The 15,922-nt window shown below is 35.4% G+C and overlaps 1 protein-coding gene across 1 annotated transcript in view; it reads left to right on the top strand.

Moving 5' to 3' along the window:
- FAM199X (family with sequence similarity 199, X-linked) overlaps positions 1–15,439 on the top strand; it is a 28,097-nt gene extending 12,658 nt beyond the window's left edge. Inside the window, exons 3-6 of the mRNA XM_004331042.4 lie at positions 5,435–5,584; positions 5,971–6,132; positions 7,222–7,488; positions 8,772–15,439. Of these exons, the coding sequence (XP_004331090.1) occupies positions 5,435–5,584; positions 5,971–6,132; positions 7,222–7,488; positions 8,772–8,942 (750 nt within the window). The 3' untranslated portion in view covers positions 8,943–15,439. The remainder of the gene's footprint in view (positions 1–5,434; positions 5,585–5,970; positions 6,133–7,221; positions 7,489–8,771) is intronic.
- The last annotated feature ends 483 nt before the right edge of the window (positions 15,440–15,922 follow it).

Here is a 15,922-nt window from a genome sequence, read left to right as displayed (position 1 = left end):
CTGTAGTTTTCCTTTCTTGTGATGTCTTTGTATCACTTTGGCCTCATAGAATGAGTTGGGCAGTGTTCCCTTCTGGATAAGATACTATAATAAAATTCTCATTTAACATATAAACTTCTTCATGATCTGCAAATTATTCACTTAATGACTACATAATAGTCCTGGTACTCTAGTATGTCAGAACTTATGAAACCATTCCACTATTTACCTCTGTTTCAGTTTTTTTTTCTACTATAGATAACACAGCAGTGAGCATCTTTGTGTGGGTACTTTTTTTATTTTTCAGTGCCTCGTTTTTAAAAAAAATTTATTGAAGTATAGTTGATTTACAATGTTGTATTAATGTCTTATGTACAGCAAAGTGACTTGGTTATACATATATATATATATATATATATATATATATTCTTTTTCATCTTCTTTTCCATTATGGTTTATTACAGGATATTGAATATAGTTCCCTGTGCTATACAGTAGGACCTTGTTGTTTATCCATCCTATATACAATAGTTTGCATCTGCTAATCCCAAGCTCCCATTCCTTCCCTTCCCTACTTCCCAGTGCCTCATTTTTTTAAAGTGCACACTTTGTATTGAAAATAAGACCACAAGGATTCTTAACACAGTATAAGCAAATGGAGTTCTGATAATTCTGATAAATATTTTTTCTGCTTATTTCATGTGACTTAATTTAGAGTTATCATCCATAATGTTGCAAAATGGCAGGCGCTTTTTAATTTTAATTGCTGACTTCTTCACTCATTTTATGAGTAGAGTGGAAAACTATCCCCGACCACTCACTGTTAATGCACATGACTGACAACACTGAAACAAAAATAAGGCCTGCCTTAGTAATGTGTTTTCCACTTCTGAAATTGGAGTGTAGGTACTCTGTTACCATGGATATTTGCTGTTTAAATATGCTGAAAGGTTTAAAATGCTCTCTTGTCTTTGTGGGATCTCATAATCATGAACAGTAAATTACCCCAGAAGATAATTACAAATTATGTATTAGGATTAATGTAGGCTAAAAATCATTGACTGTAGTTTAAAAATTCGTATTACCTCTGTTGTGATTAAAATCTGCATCTGTTTAAATCTTTCTTTTAGACAGATGTTTCAGTTACTACTAAAGTAAATATAAATGATTCATAGATTCTCTGGAAGAGAAATGCTAACTGCTTGGCAAGGCAGGATTTTAACCTTAGAATGAAGTAGCATTTTAGCATTTGAAGTAGCATGAAAACATCTTGCCTTGTTGATAGTTTTCTTTGCTTGCAGTCCTTTTACTATTAAAGATATATTTGACTAGTCTTAGAACTTGAGAAATTATTTTATTGTTGAGCAGGAAAGCATAGAAAATTTAAAGAGTGAGTAATTCAGCTGTCATGCTTGAAACCTAGAGGTACAGTTTGAAATTGCACATTAGCTGTTAAAGAAATGAGCTTACTCATAAAATTTTGCTGCATACTGCAGAAAATATGGCAGAGGTTTGATTTAATTCTCCTTACTTGTCACAATTACTGATTCTAATATAGATATACCAAATATTGTTGTCCATGAAAAATACGAGATGAGAATTATTAAGCATTTTTATCCTGAAATATATTATCAGTTATAAAATGGAAAATTGCTGGTCTAATAAATACACAGGAGCACATACAGTTAATTCTCCTGTATATCTGCAGCTCTAATCCCCTATCTCCAATTGACTACTTGACATTTCCAGTTGAATGACCTTATTATTTAATGCTAGCCCATTATCTGATGCTGAGTCCTTGATCAGTGATGCAACTTCCAATTACAGTGTTTCCATGGGGGGAAAAAAAAAGACTCTGCTTTGTGACATGTCTTACAGTGTATTGTAAAATGATTATTGTCATTTCAAAGGACACTTGTACTTGCTTTTCTCATTATCACTGCAAACTCTCCATATCCCAAATTGCATTCTTCTCTCATTCCAAACTACCTGCAGGGCAGGACAGCCTGACATAGTCGAAAGCACTGAACTTGTGTCCTTCTTTGGATGGTGCCACTAACCGTATGACCCTCCCTGGATATCATTTTTCCCTTATTTGTACAATGAGGTGTAGGACTAGAAGATCTATATAACATTACTTCAGGTCTCTTGCCATAAAAAATGAGGTCTTTAAGGGTTGTATGTTAACCAGGGTGGGTTGTATGACCATGAAATGTTGCCAGTTTTTCTTCTGGTCTCACATATGGCCATTTGACTATTATCCTTATCCATTCAGTTATCAAATAGTCTTATAAATTGTATTTCATTTGAAAATTTCCCTATCTGCTCCCATTTTTCTTTCCATTTTTGCTTATCTTAGTCCAGGCCCAGATCACAAGAAAAGAGCTTCCTAATTCCAGTCTTTCCTCTATTTTGTCCCCATACTGCTTTTTAACTCATCTTCCCTCAAGACCAATTTCATCATTACTACTTCTACTTAGAAATGTTATTGGTCTACTTCTTCATATCATATAACAGCTCTAGTTCGTCTGTTAAACTTTCAAATCCCTAGCACTGATTTTCTGTTTTAATTATATTGGTCTCCTTAACCTCATCCTGTGTTTTTTTCTTCCACCTATGGTTTTATTAACTTATTCTCCTTACCTGAATACCTTTTCCTTTTCCCCATGCTGTCATTCCAAGAGACTACCTTGTGAAATTTAACCCAGCCACTTTAGCAACATGAGATATTCTCTGAGGGTTTATGCTCCTTTTTAAAAAGGGTTTAAAACCATGGCAAGGTATAGAAAAAGGGACATACTGCGATTTATTGAGTATCACCCATGTGCCAGACATGTTACCTTTTGTAAATCTCTCAACAGTCCTTTGAGATGGATGACAGTAACCATAACTTACTGAAGACCCTGAAGCTCAAAGAAGGGAACTAACCTACACAAGATCACATGACTAGTGAGCAGTGGGGCTGGGATTTGATTTGAACTCTGTTTGGGGTCTTTTAACCTCTCCCCAGAAAAAAATGGCCAAAGAACCATTAATTGCCTATCTTTTTCCACCCACCCCCCCAACAAACATGTAAACATAATTAAAGGCACAAATTAGGGGGCTTCCCTGGTGGCGCAGTGGTTGAGAGTCCGCCTGCTGATGCAGGGGACACGGGTTCGTGCCCCGGTCCGGGAGGATCCCACATGCCGTGGAGCGGCTGGGCCCGTGAGCCATGGCCGCTGAGCCTGCGCGTCCAGAGCCTGTGCTCCGCAACGGAAGAGGCTGCAACAGTGAGAGGCCCGTGTACCGCAAAAAAAAAAAAAAAAAAAAAATAGGCACAAATTAAAATGCTTAACATACAGTCTGGCACTTAGCAGATATAGGCTACAGGTGAATTCTTTTCTTAAGTTTTGAGAGTATAGATACTTTGAGAGTTCCTTTCTCTACCTAATTTATCAAAGGAGCTTGAAGTAGGGGAGGCCTTTCATCTGACAAGGAGCATCTCATTTTGTTTTAGGAACCCCAGGGAGATCTTTAACATAGTAATGTTGTGATTTGAAGTTTTTCAAAGGGAAAATAGCAAAATGTTTTACTGACGTTAAAGGCTGAAAAAGAGATGGCCTTCATGTGTGCATTCAGCAATCATTCTTTCATTACACTGACTAGATAACATTTGAGCTAAGGGTGAACAAGAAGTGTTAGTTAGTGAGATTTTAAAGGAAGTCATACAGATTGTTGGATGTCACTTATATGCTTAGATTCATCAATGACAGTCAAAGTGAAAATGTGGTTTTTAAGAGTAATAGCTAACTTGGATAACTTCATTCTAAACATCATGGTCACCTTGCGTAGTGATCAACCCCCTTTTTGTGGCTTCACTCATCTCTTCTATGCAATTGACTCCCCAGTGCCTGCCCCCTTGTAGTTCTCTAAGCTTTAATCTTGTAGCTTCAACTCACGCTAGGTATTTCCATTGATGACTTGTCATCTCAGACATGCGTTTGTTATTTGCTATATTTATATTATAGCACAAAAATTATATGTTTGTGCTATTGTATTATCTTTCCAATTAGAATATAAAGTTCTTATGTAAGGACCATGACTTAGGCTCCTTTGGATTCCCTGTACCTGTTACAGTGCTGTGGGTACAATAGGAGGCCAAACACATGTGATTGCAGTAATCTGCATGGATAAAGTGGCTTTTCTTTTTGGTAACTTCAAAAGCCTAGTAATCACCTAGAGTTCAGATATAATTGCAAAGTCTGTAGAACCAAAACAACAAAAAGGTGCTGTTTTGTACATTGTAAAAATGAAAACATTATTTTTTTTTAATTTTAATTTTTTTGTGGTACGTGGGCCTCTCACTGTTGTGGCCTCTCCCATTGCGGAGCACAGGCTCCGGACACGCAGGCTCAGCAGCCACGGCTCACGGGCCTAGCGGCTCCGCGGCATGTGGGATCTTCCCGGACTGGGGCACGAACCCGTGTCCCCTGCATCGGCAGGCAGATTCTCAACCACTGCGCCACCGGGGAAGCCCGAAAACATCATTTTTGAAGATTGTTATGTACTCATTGTAGAAGAAAATATTTTATCTTTCTGAAAAATGACTTAAACACATTTATTTAAAATTAAATCCATTCTGACTTTTGGAGGTGATGGATATGTTTATTACCTTGATTGTGATGATGCTTTCATGGGTGTATGCATATGTCCAAAGTCATCAAATTGTATATATGAAATATGTACAGTTCTTTGTATATCAGTTATAGCTCAACAAAGCTGTTAAAAGATTAAATCCATTCTAACTGATTTTTAATAGGCAGTATAAAATTATAGCACATATTTTTGCTGATTTGATTTTCTGTGTGTTAGGCTTCTTGCTTTCTCCTTTGTCTACACGTTGTCTCTTGCCATTTTTTTCCAATTTTTTCTTTTATAATACTTCTGGTCTTTAAAGTATTTTTCTTTATATTAACAACATATTTTAAATTAGTTTAATTGTCTCGAGGTTATGAATACAGATATGAGGACAAGGGCCATGATTTGTCTTTATATTGGCAGTATGTCTAGCACAGTGTCTGGCAAAGAGCCAGGTGGTGGCAGATCACTCAGGTCTCTTGAGATGGAGTCTACTGCTCCTTATTCATTATGCTGTGTGGGTCCTAGCCTACATTCACATTATGAATTTAAAACCTTAATGATGATTGACTCTCAAGTTAGCATTTTAACAAGCCTTGATTGTGACTTTAAGCTTTTGGAAAATATCTCTCATTGAATAAGTGACTGTATATACAAAGAGTATGTTGATGTTGCTGCTTTGTCTAAAATAGGAGTGGATCAGAGTTAATGTCTTCTGATTCTGTATTTGTCATTAGTCTTTTATTAAAGTCATTTTTAATCAATACAAAACATGTGGCATTTACATTTTTTTAAATTTTTCTTTCGCTGCCCCCTTCTCCTTATTTTTATAAAGTTACCAGGCAGTGACATTGCCAGTGGGAGTGATGTACTTTCTGATGTCATACCCAGTATTCCAAGTTCACCTTGCCTGCTTCCTAAAAAGAAAAACAAGCACCTGAATTTAGATGAACTTCCTTGGAGTGCAATGACAAATGATGAACAGGTAGCGGTCTCAACATTCTTAATTAAAAGCATATATGTGGGGGACTTCCCTGGTGGTCCAGTGGTTAAGATTCCGTGCTTCCAATGCAGGGTATGTGGGTTTTGATCCCTGGTCGGGGAACTAAGATCCCACATGCTGCCTGGTATGGCCAAAAAACAAACAAACAAACAAAAAACACATATATGTGAAGCTTGATTTATTGCCTATTTAAAGCTACTGGATAAATGTGGATTGCTTAGTAAATATGAATTTGAGTTCTAACTAATTGCTTTGCGGGGAACAAATATAATATTAAGTGCTTCTGATATTTAAAACATTAAAAATTACACACTAAAGATCAGAGGTTTTGGCATTGATCTTGTTTATTGTAATTTTTCATCATTTAGGTGGAATATATTGAGTATCTGAGTCGTAAAGTCAGTACTGAGATGGGTCTTCGGGAGCAACTTGATATTATTAAAATAATTGATCCTTCTGCTCAAATATCCCCTACAGACAGTGAGTTTATTATTGAACTTAACTGTCTCACAGATGAAAAACTGAAGCAGGTATGTAAAGAAAATACAGATTGTACAGCTATTGAAAATACCATTGTTTTATAACATGTATACTTGAATAGTCATATGTAAATACATAAATAATTAAGGTCAAAATCACTGCTATGAAATGTGATATTAGAACATGTGGTTTTAAGAGGTTTCATGTACATCTTACCTGGCTGTACCTTTCTGGGACCATGTGGATCTAGAACCTGCTTTTTAGTTATGCAGGTTTTGAAACCTAATTTCACAATTTTAGGGGTGGTTAGGCTAAATTATAGATTTATTCTAACTCAGTTTACAGAAGACCAATTGACAGAATCAAAATATTGATTATTGAGAGCTGTACTTGAGTGAACACCTGAGCTGGGGGATTTGAATAGTCTTATGCAGTAATTGAGCCTGGCTAGGGTAAAACAATGAATTTTCCTTCTCCTATTCTGAGGTACACATTTCTGGTAACTTCTAAATATAGGCTTTACTTCTCTTTCTCTGATACATAGCTGAATGAGTACTTATGTTCTACTTTTTATTTTTTTGCATTTATCATGATTTATGAAAAATTTCTCTCAGTATTTCTCTCAACAGACATACTATAATTTTCTACATTCCAGCCCATTTTTCATTAGTATGGTAAATTGATGCCTTGCATTTGAAGACAGGTACTGTGGGCCCCTAGCTAAGATCTAGGAAACACTCTAATCTTAGATATAATCAGCAGCTTACTTAAATCATCTTAAGGTGCAACCTTTAAAAAATGCCTACTCTTATGCATTTTATTTTATTGTTAGTTTCTATTTCTGAGTGTTATTTTCTTATAATCCTAAATTCTATAGGCTAGTAGCCTTCCATTTACTGATTATATTTTATATGCTTTTAAAAATCTAACTCCATAATATCTATTCTAGAATTTTAAACATTGTCAATTTTTCTGGTACTTGTTTCTACATTTAGAGATTTCTTTTGTCTTTATATTCTACCTGTGTGCATCTGTAGCACATTTGACAATTTTAAGTACAATATTCTTCTTTTCTCCATTATTCTGAAGGCAGAATGTCGAGGAACAGCAGTAACCAATTTTTGTCTGTCTGTTCCAAGGTCAGAAACTATATCAAGGAGCATAGCCCTCGCCTACGGCCTGCAAGAGAGGCCTGGAAGAGAAGCAACTTTAGTTGCGCAAGCACCAGTGGAGTGAGCGGTGCCAGTGCCAGTGCCAGCAGCAGCAGTGCCAGCATGGTCAGTTCTGCAAGCAGCAGTGGGTCCAGTGTTGGAAACTCTGCTTCAAACTCCAGTGCCAACATGAGTCGAGCACACAGTGACAGCAACTTGTCTGCAAGTGCAGCAGAGCGGATTCGGGATTCAAAAGTAAAACGTCTAATCAATACAAAACTTTACCTTTCAATATTAACATTAGTATTCCTTCATATAAATTTCTTGAAGAGTTATAATTATCCTGCTGTATAGATGCCTGTGGGTTTTGGTTTTAATTGAACAAGCAGGATTCTCTCCTATTGATCAAAGCCCTCTAGGCTGAGTGCTTTGAAATGCTGTTTTAACCCACAGCCATATTACCTTCAATTTTATCTGATTTTTATGTCTGTTTTAAGTAAGATAAATTGATGGAAATAATGAGTGAGTCTCAAGATTGCAATACTGACTGCAGCTTACTACTAAGCGGATCTTACTATGTTGCTGATGTTGCTGTCTATTAGCTCCTAAAAATGTTCTGTATGTTTTTTGTGTGTGTTAAATGTTTTCTTAATGTTTTAATCTTGAATGTTTCTTCTTAGCTCTTTTTAAAATGTAATCATGCTTTCTCTAATTTCTGTCTACTCTTCTGACAGTTGAAAAAATTCTGTATAATATTATTGGGCACATAAATAAGAAGTTTAAATGTGTACAGAATGGTTCTGTGATGCTTAGCAGGGGAGTTCGGTTCCTTGCAGTGGCGACAGTGTGGAGCCAACTTATGGATGATAAGGGTTTCTCTATAACTCTGGGAACCCAGTGGTGACAAGGATACACAGTGATTTCTTCCCTGATTCTTACCAAAGTAGCAGAAACATAGCCAGCTTTGTTGGTTGCCACGTGTTTTCTTTGGATATGTGGTCATTCCTTTTTGGCATCAGTTTGCCAGTGACAAGGAATAGAGTACCCACTGGGTTTCTAATGGACTTTTAAGCTGGTATTTGCTTAATACGAAAAAGACATGGTTCTTTCCCAGCCATTGTAAAATTGCTAGTACTTTTGGATGAAAGGCACCTTAAAAGCATAAGCATTAGAGATTTTGACAATGTTCTCTATATTTGTATTCAGTATTGTTCACTACATGTTTCCTCTGCACTGACACCAGTGTGCCTTAATTTGATATAAAAAAGTCTTAGAAATGACTGGTTGTCCATAACTAGTCAAATGATAAGTTTCAACCCTTCCTTATAAGAAGATTCACTAGTCAAATACCATTGAAATAGAATCTTGAAGAATCGTTTTCATGTCTAAGCTAATGGCTCACTTACTGGAACCAGGATTGTACTGCAGAGGAATTTGAACATCTCTAATCAGAAAATATAGAATTTGATCCATAAAATACTCTGGGGTAGATAGGCCAGAACTGAACCTTACTGATTTAGAAATTTTTATTTTGACAGAAGCGATCCAAGCAGCGGAAGTTACAGCAGAAGGCCTTACGCAAGAGGCAGCTGAAAGAGCAGAGGCAGGCTCGGAAGGAGAGGCTCAGTGGGCTATTCCTTAATGAAGAAGTGCTGTCCTTGAAAGTGACTGAGGAAGACCACGAAGCAGATGTAGATGTTTTGATGTAATAAGGGTGAATTTATCAGCATTCTTTCTAAGCATTATTCTATCTTTATTTGTTTACATGCATCTTGACCAAACTTTTGTTGGTTAGGGCTGTGCTGATGTACTATTCATAATTTAGGTCTGTGCTTCTCAGCAGGTGGTCCTCAGACCAGCAGCTTCAGCATCAGCTGAGAAGTTATTAGAAATGCATACTCTTGGGCCCCACCCCAGACTTAGTGAATCAGAAATTCTGTGGGAGGGGCCTAGCATTGTGTTTTAACAGGCACCAGGTTATTCTGCCACACCCTCTAGTTTTAAGAACCACTGATTTAGTAAATGTTTTAACTATTTAAACTTCAGGGTGGTTAAGTGGGCTTTTTCAAAGACTAGTACTTTTACAGTTTAGAAGACTTTAAGGTACTGCTGACAAATAGTTTATTATGTCAGTATACATATGTAGAGATCATAATTCAGTTTCCTTCTTAATGTTATGATTTCTTAGTTTAGTTTTTCTAAAGGGCCATAGCATAATTCTCATTTCCTAGTGGACATCTTTTTTCCAGGTTGGGGTAGGGTGTGGATTGCTGTTTACAATAGTGCCTTCATTAGGTTTAGTTCTATCTGTTTTCATTAATTATTAACTCAAAGGTGTAAAAACAGGCCCTGATACCTTTCGTTAGGTTTGTTTTTGTTTTTCACTTTATGTAAATTCAGAATCCTTTCTGCAAGTGATGACTACTGAGAAAATAATGTTACTAGTGGTGAATTTTAGACATGATGCTATGTTGATTAATATTCAAAAGGAGAAATCAATTAAGCAAAACAACCAATTCTACTTTTCCACTGCTTTTTGAAATTTTAGGCTGTGAAACTGCCTTAAAGGCAGAAAATATCTCTATCAAGTTCTTTTGTAGGTCTTTTTATTTTCAGCACAGCTCTAATTTTTAAATATTTGGTGTAACAGCTTCTGGCATGTGAACAGGTTAATGTTCAAAATTAACTAAAGAAAACCCTTACAGTTCTGCTAAACTCTATAAATCGCTAGAAATACACTGAGCAGTGAGATATAAAAAAAACTTAGCTTCTTGGCTACTAATAGAACTCTAATTTTAAATGTGAAATCATGGAGTCCCTTTAAATGTTTTCATGGAGAGTTTGTTATGAACATTAGAAGTAGTGTGATTCCTTTTATTTTTCCACACATCTTTAAACATTCACATGGGTTAAAAAAAAAGGAAACTGATACTACTGACAATCAAGCTGCTTTCTGACTTTCATAATTTTCTTTTTGTTGTGGAAACTTGGGAGGTAATCATAATTTTGTAGGAGGAGTTGTAATCAATACTTTTTTTTTTTTTGCGGTACACGGGCCTCTCACTGTTGTGGCCTCTCCCGTCGCGGACCACAGGCTCCGGATGCGCAGGCTCAGCGGCCATGGGCCACGGGCCCAGCCGCTCCGCGGCATGCGGGATCCTCCCAGACCGGGGCACGAACCCGTGTCCCCTGCATCGGCAGGCGGACTCTCAACCACTGCGCCACCAGGGAATCCCTAATCAATACTTTTTTAAACTCTAGAGTCAGCGGTTGATAGATTCCTACTTTTTTTTTTTTACATTGTATCATATCAAGTAACCTGTTAAAAAGATTAACAACTTAGATTCTTAATTCTCAGTTGATAGAAAGGCTTAACCTTTTCTTACAGTCATGTGTTTTGAAATTTTGATTTTATTTTGGTTCCTCAAAGGTTAAAGAATTGAAACTGAGGAAAAAAATTGATATATTGCAGCTTTGCTGAGGACTGTGGTATGGTTGTAACATTTCGAAGACTACTAAATTCATACTTTAAATTTTTACTAAAATAAAAGTATATACAGTTATCAGTTGGAGTAGTCCTTCTGACTTTCCTCCTACCCCCTCTTTGTGCTTCTAACTAGCTTAGAGGGCCCAAAGAGAGCTTGGGGATAGATCCCAGAATATTCTGAGGAAGACAGAAAGGGTCCACCTCGTTGTTTTCCCTTCCAAATATATGAAGAGTAAATGGAGAGAAGAGCAAATACAGATGAATTCTCTACCTGCTCTTAGCAAAAGCAAAATTCCAGGGAAGGATTGCCTGTTTTCTTTACCTACTCTTCAAGGAAAACAGGCTACTTTTGGAAATCATAGAGCAGCATTTATCTATTAAATACTTAGAAACAGTTTACTTGACAGTGACCAGTAAAAGAAAATCCTAATAAGACCAATTCCTCTACTCTCCCAACAGTCACATAGTCTTATTACCCTAGATTTAACTTAAGTCACTATTAAACAAGTTTACCAAAGCACCACAGAGCCAATTTTTAAAGTTTATAAAGGTTTGAGTGTTTATAGTAAAGTGCGCCATGAAATTTTGTGTAAACTGGATGCGCTGTTTTTACGGTACCATAAATTAGAGATAGCTCGTTAAGTTGGCTTGGAAGAGATTGAAAGAATGAAAAGAAAAGAAATTAAGCAACTTGGATTTGCTTATGATCGAAGAGGGAGATTACAAAGTTTTTCTCTACCTAACCCCCCCTCAAATAAACAGCAGAAAAAGACAAAAAATTCTCGTCTTTGTTAATGTGCTTTCCTTTTTTTTCGGTTTTATTGCCTCTTGTAGGTAATTCAAGTTTGAATTATTTCTTTCTTGGAATAAGTAATAAATTGAGTCTGGTCTCTTTCTGAGTTCAATTTAAAACAAATCCAACTCAATATTTATTTCTTTTTAAATATAAACCCCAACTAACCAATTAATAAAAATGTGAGATTTATTTGCTCCAGTGTCAGTTCTCATCTGTAGAGAGTTGATGTTGGAGCAAATAAGTCTTTCCTTTTAAAAATAAGCCTTCTTAACTGAGGGCATGATAAAAAATTAGCCTTGTTAACTAAGGGCATGATAAAGTCACATCAGATTTATCCAGAAACATTTTATTAGAGATCTTGTATGTATGTCAGTTATATCTCAACAAAACTGGAAAAGAAAAAGATTTCATAGAAGCCTGTCAGTCCCTACCACAGCTTTTAAAAGTGTGAACCTTGAATTTAAACAAAATGGCATGTCTTTTTCCACAGTTTTGCAACGGAGTTAAAGTAAGACAATGTAGTATAATGTGTAGTGGAGTATAAAGGGCTAATTCATTCTATCCCAAGAAGAACTTAGAGTAAAATAACTTTTTTTTCTTGAGACTTGTCTCATTTTTAGTTAGGTGTGTTGGCAGTTTTGTCCATTTCGTCAGTCCTTTGGGTTAACTAGATATTGCTGAATTAATCCCAGAAACTGACTTGTAATTTGATGACTCCATGAATTGGGTGGACATTTCATTTTATTTAGCTCTTAAAAGTGCTAAAACCCCTCATGAAGGAAAAATTTTAAGAAACTATTGTTATAAAGGTATCCAGATTCTGATGAGCTTTAAAAATTGTGAAATTGATCAAATGTCTTCATATTTAAGCCAAAAATGTTAGTACATGACAAATATAGAAGTCTTGTTCCCAGGATTCTCTAGCAAAATTTTTTGTTTGTGGCTTACTCTATATAGCCTCATGTGCCTTAAAGGTGAACTCTGTACTTTTCGTCAATATCAGGCTTTTCCAAACTCAAAAGTAATCTAAATGTTTTAATTCGTTTTATAAAATGCCCATGCTGTTGGATATCAGTAAGCAAAGGCATTAAGTCGAGCTACGTAATCAATGATAAGAGTGTATAACAAAACAAAAACCTTCAGATCTCAAGTTTCATTTGCATAACTTGATTTTTGGCCCAGCTAGATCATGGAAGAACATTGAAGTCAACTAAAGTATAGCTTAATGTATTCTTTTATCTTTTCCCCTGAAAAAAGTCATAAACCAGAATACTTTTTTTTTTTTTTTTTTTTGGCTACGCTGTGTGGCTTGCGGGATCTTAGTTTCCCGACCAGGGATTGAACCTGGGCCCTCGGCAGTGAAAGCACAGAGTCCTAACCACCGGACTGCCAGGGGATTCCCGAGAATACTTTTTAAAACCAGATAACTCTGGAAAGATAATTTTCAAGGCAAAAATACTTTCAAGAACAGAGATTATATGGCAAGTTGATTCTCTTGTTAACTTTAGGGATTCTTTGTATTCATTCATGTAATAGCCGAACATTCCTTTTCCCTTTAACAAATTACCTTTTAGCACTTCTATCTAGAAGAAAAAACGTTTGCTTCAAATTGGGAGGGGGTTACTTAAAGTCAGTATATAGTATGAGATGGTTGATAGGAAAATTTCCAGTTACATTCAAATAATAGTAGTGATGTTGATTACACTGACATTCAACATGTCTAAACTTAGAGGTAAATTTAATCCTTAAAAGGACTATTAGGTAGAAAATAAGTATTTGTATACACATGTACTGTGGTAATTTTGGATTCATTTTAAGTCTGACAAAGTAAGATAAGTTTTATCTTTACAATGAAATTATGCTAAGTAGCAGGAAGTATCTGAGAGATATTTAGACCTAGGCATCCCTGTCAGTATCTGGAACGTAGCTCCTTAGAAATGCTTAATTCTTATTTCTTTGGAAAATAACTTATTTACTTATTCCAAAAGGCTTAGAAGGAACTATGAAAATTCCTCTAGGTTAACTGGCTATTAAGAGTAAGAAGTCAACTATACTTTGATAAAATTTTTTTTAAGGATAAAAAAGAGTAAGGAGGTTGCATGGTATAGCTGAGTTGACTCACTAAAATTTTATTTTCATATTTTTTCTAATATTAAAATTATTTGTTTTCAGCCCCCCTTCACAATTATATTTTAAATTAAGGTTATTAATGTTGTAACCTAGATCACATAATGGTAAATTAATTTTTAATTAGATATTCATACTGAACTTGGAGGAACTGATTTGGTCTTCTCTGATTTCAATATGTAATACTTTTTATTGTTAAATTTCTTTGTTACATCTTTGTGGTCAATGGAACCTGTGGAAATATGTGTTATTTTTTTGTGGTGAGGGATGGGGGTAGAAAAGAGGAGAGTTGTTCTAATTATACATATGCATTTTGATTATATAAAGGTAGATGTAGAATTAATATGTATAAATGACAAGTTAACACTTATTCTGAATTGTTCTAAGGAACAGTGGCCTGAAGCCATGGCTTGTTTTGTGGAGCTGCTTGCTCTTTAATAGTAGCTGACCAATTGGATTTAAGTTGAGACTTTGGGGTTAGGTTATCAAGCTGAGGCTTTTAGGAATGGAGCAGACCATGTCTGTTCCTATAGTGGATCAATTTCATTTCTCCTTTGAGTACTCTAATTTAGATATAGGTATTATCCATTCTAAATCTTTGTGTTGGGAGTTTTATAGAACTGTTTTCAAAAGCTATTAAGGATAAACACAAGTATATGTAAAACATTTCACAGACGGTTAAAATTTTCAATTTTTTGTTTCAGTTTCAAAGGTTAGTTATGTAGCATCAATATCATAACCAAAGCAAGTAGGAAGTTGACTGGTTTGGAGAATCTTCAAGTAGTCTTAAATACTGTAATGTATCAGGTTGTTAACCAGGATTTTTTTCCTGTATTTCTGCTAAATGTATTACTATATTAATGCACTTTTGTATATATAACTGTCTTCTGTACATTCTGTACTTACTACAATGTATATAAAAGCTGTTTTTCCTGAAGCTGTGAGGGAAAAGCAATAGCTGTAATACAAGTCATTTCTATTTTGAGTTTCTTCTTGTACTTGAAAGTAGTTGTTCAGTAGTTAAATCTAAATGAGTATATATGGTTGTAATTAAAATGGCAATGTGGCAGAGCTGTCTTTTGAAACTGATTATCAGAATGAAAAGTGTTTTGGTTATTAAGAACTCTTGTAATATTTTAAACTGTCTCTTTTGATGTACCATGAATTCTTACAAACCCACTGCTGCTTACTACTTTATACTTCTGATTCTACTCCTTTTCATGTCTCATCCCAGAACATTTATCAACAGAGAAGAATTCCTCTCTTTTCTTTTGCTCATGGTTTGGTTAAGGCTCCATAAACTTGTGTTTTGTGAAAGCTCCAATTTCTCAAATGTCATTGGCAAATCATTTTTTTTTCCTGGAAAGATCAGATTTCTAGAGAGATTAGCCTTCATAGTAAGTGAAAATTAGGTCTAACAGTGTTTACAAAAAACCAGATCTATTTTCCTTATGTATTGTTCTAGAGTCTTTTTAAGTTATAATTATATAAATGTCTGTGAGCAGTTTTATGTATAGGTACAGAAGCAGTTCAGCTTTTCAGCAGCAACTTTATCTCCTGCCACTAGAGGGGGGTCTGTGGTTGCTCTCTCCTTCGGAAAATGTCTTAACTGCTTTGCTTTTGTTTTTAATTTCAGAGGTTGGAATCGACCTCATGCTCAAAATTTCTTTTGTGATATTAAATGCTTTGATTTGTTAGTCAAAGGTAAGTTAATTGAGCTTCTTTAATAAAGCCAATATTATTCATGCTTTTCTGTAATCTTCAATTTTTAATAAATGAGTTAGATATTAAGTGAAGTGTCTGTGTCTGTGTGTTTCTTAGGTAGTCTAGAGCTGTATATGCTGTTCATTATGGTAGCCCCAGCCACGTGTAGCTATTTAAATGAATTAAAATTAAAGTTAAAATTTAGTTCCTTCGTCCCATTAGCACCACTTCAAGTGCGCAGTAGCCACAGACGGTGAGAGGCTACTATATTGGAATAAAATACAGAACATTTCCATCATCACAGAAAGTTCTGTTGGATAGTACTGATCTAGATATTTGATGTTTTATGCAGCGACCACTATCATCATTTTACCAATAAACAGTAATCAGTGACTCAGAACTGCTGCCCACTAATCATTTATTAGTGATTGGTGTGAGAGGAAGAGTGAGCTGTATTTCATTTTCTACTTCATTAAAGCCACTATCTATGTTGGGAACTTGGTGGTTTAATGGAGAAATTTCTCAAATATTGACTATTTCATTTGACTATGAATACAATTTAATGTTTGAATAAT

Source organism: Tursiops truncatus, chromosome X, assembly GCF_011762595.2.
Source record: "Tursiops truncatus isolate mTurTru1 chromosome X, mTurTru1.mat.Y, whole genome shotgun sequence".
NCBI lineage: Eukaryota > Metazoa > Chordata > Mammalia > Artiodactyla > Delphinidae > Tursiops > Tursiops truncatus.
The sequence above is the reverse complement of the archived record's forward strand: the minus strand, read 5'-3'. Positions and strand labels throughout refer to the sequence as shown.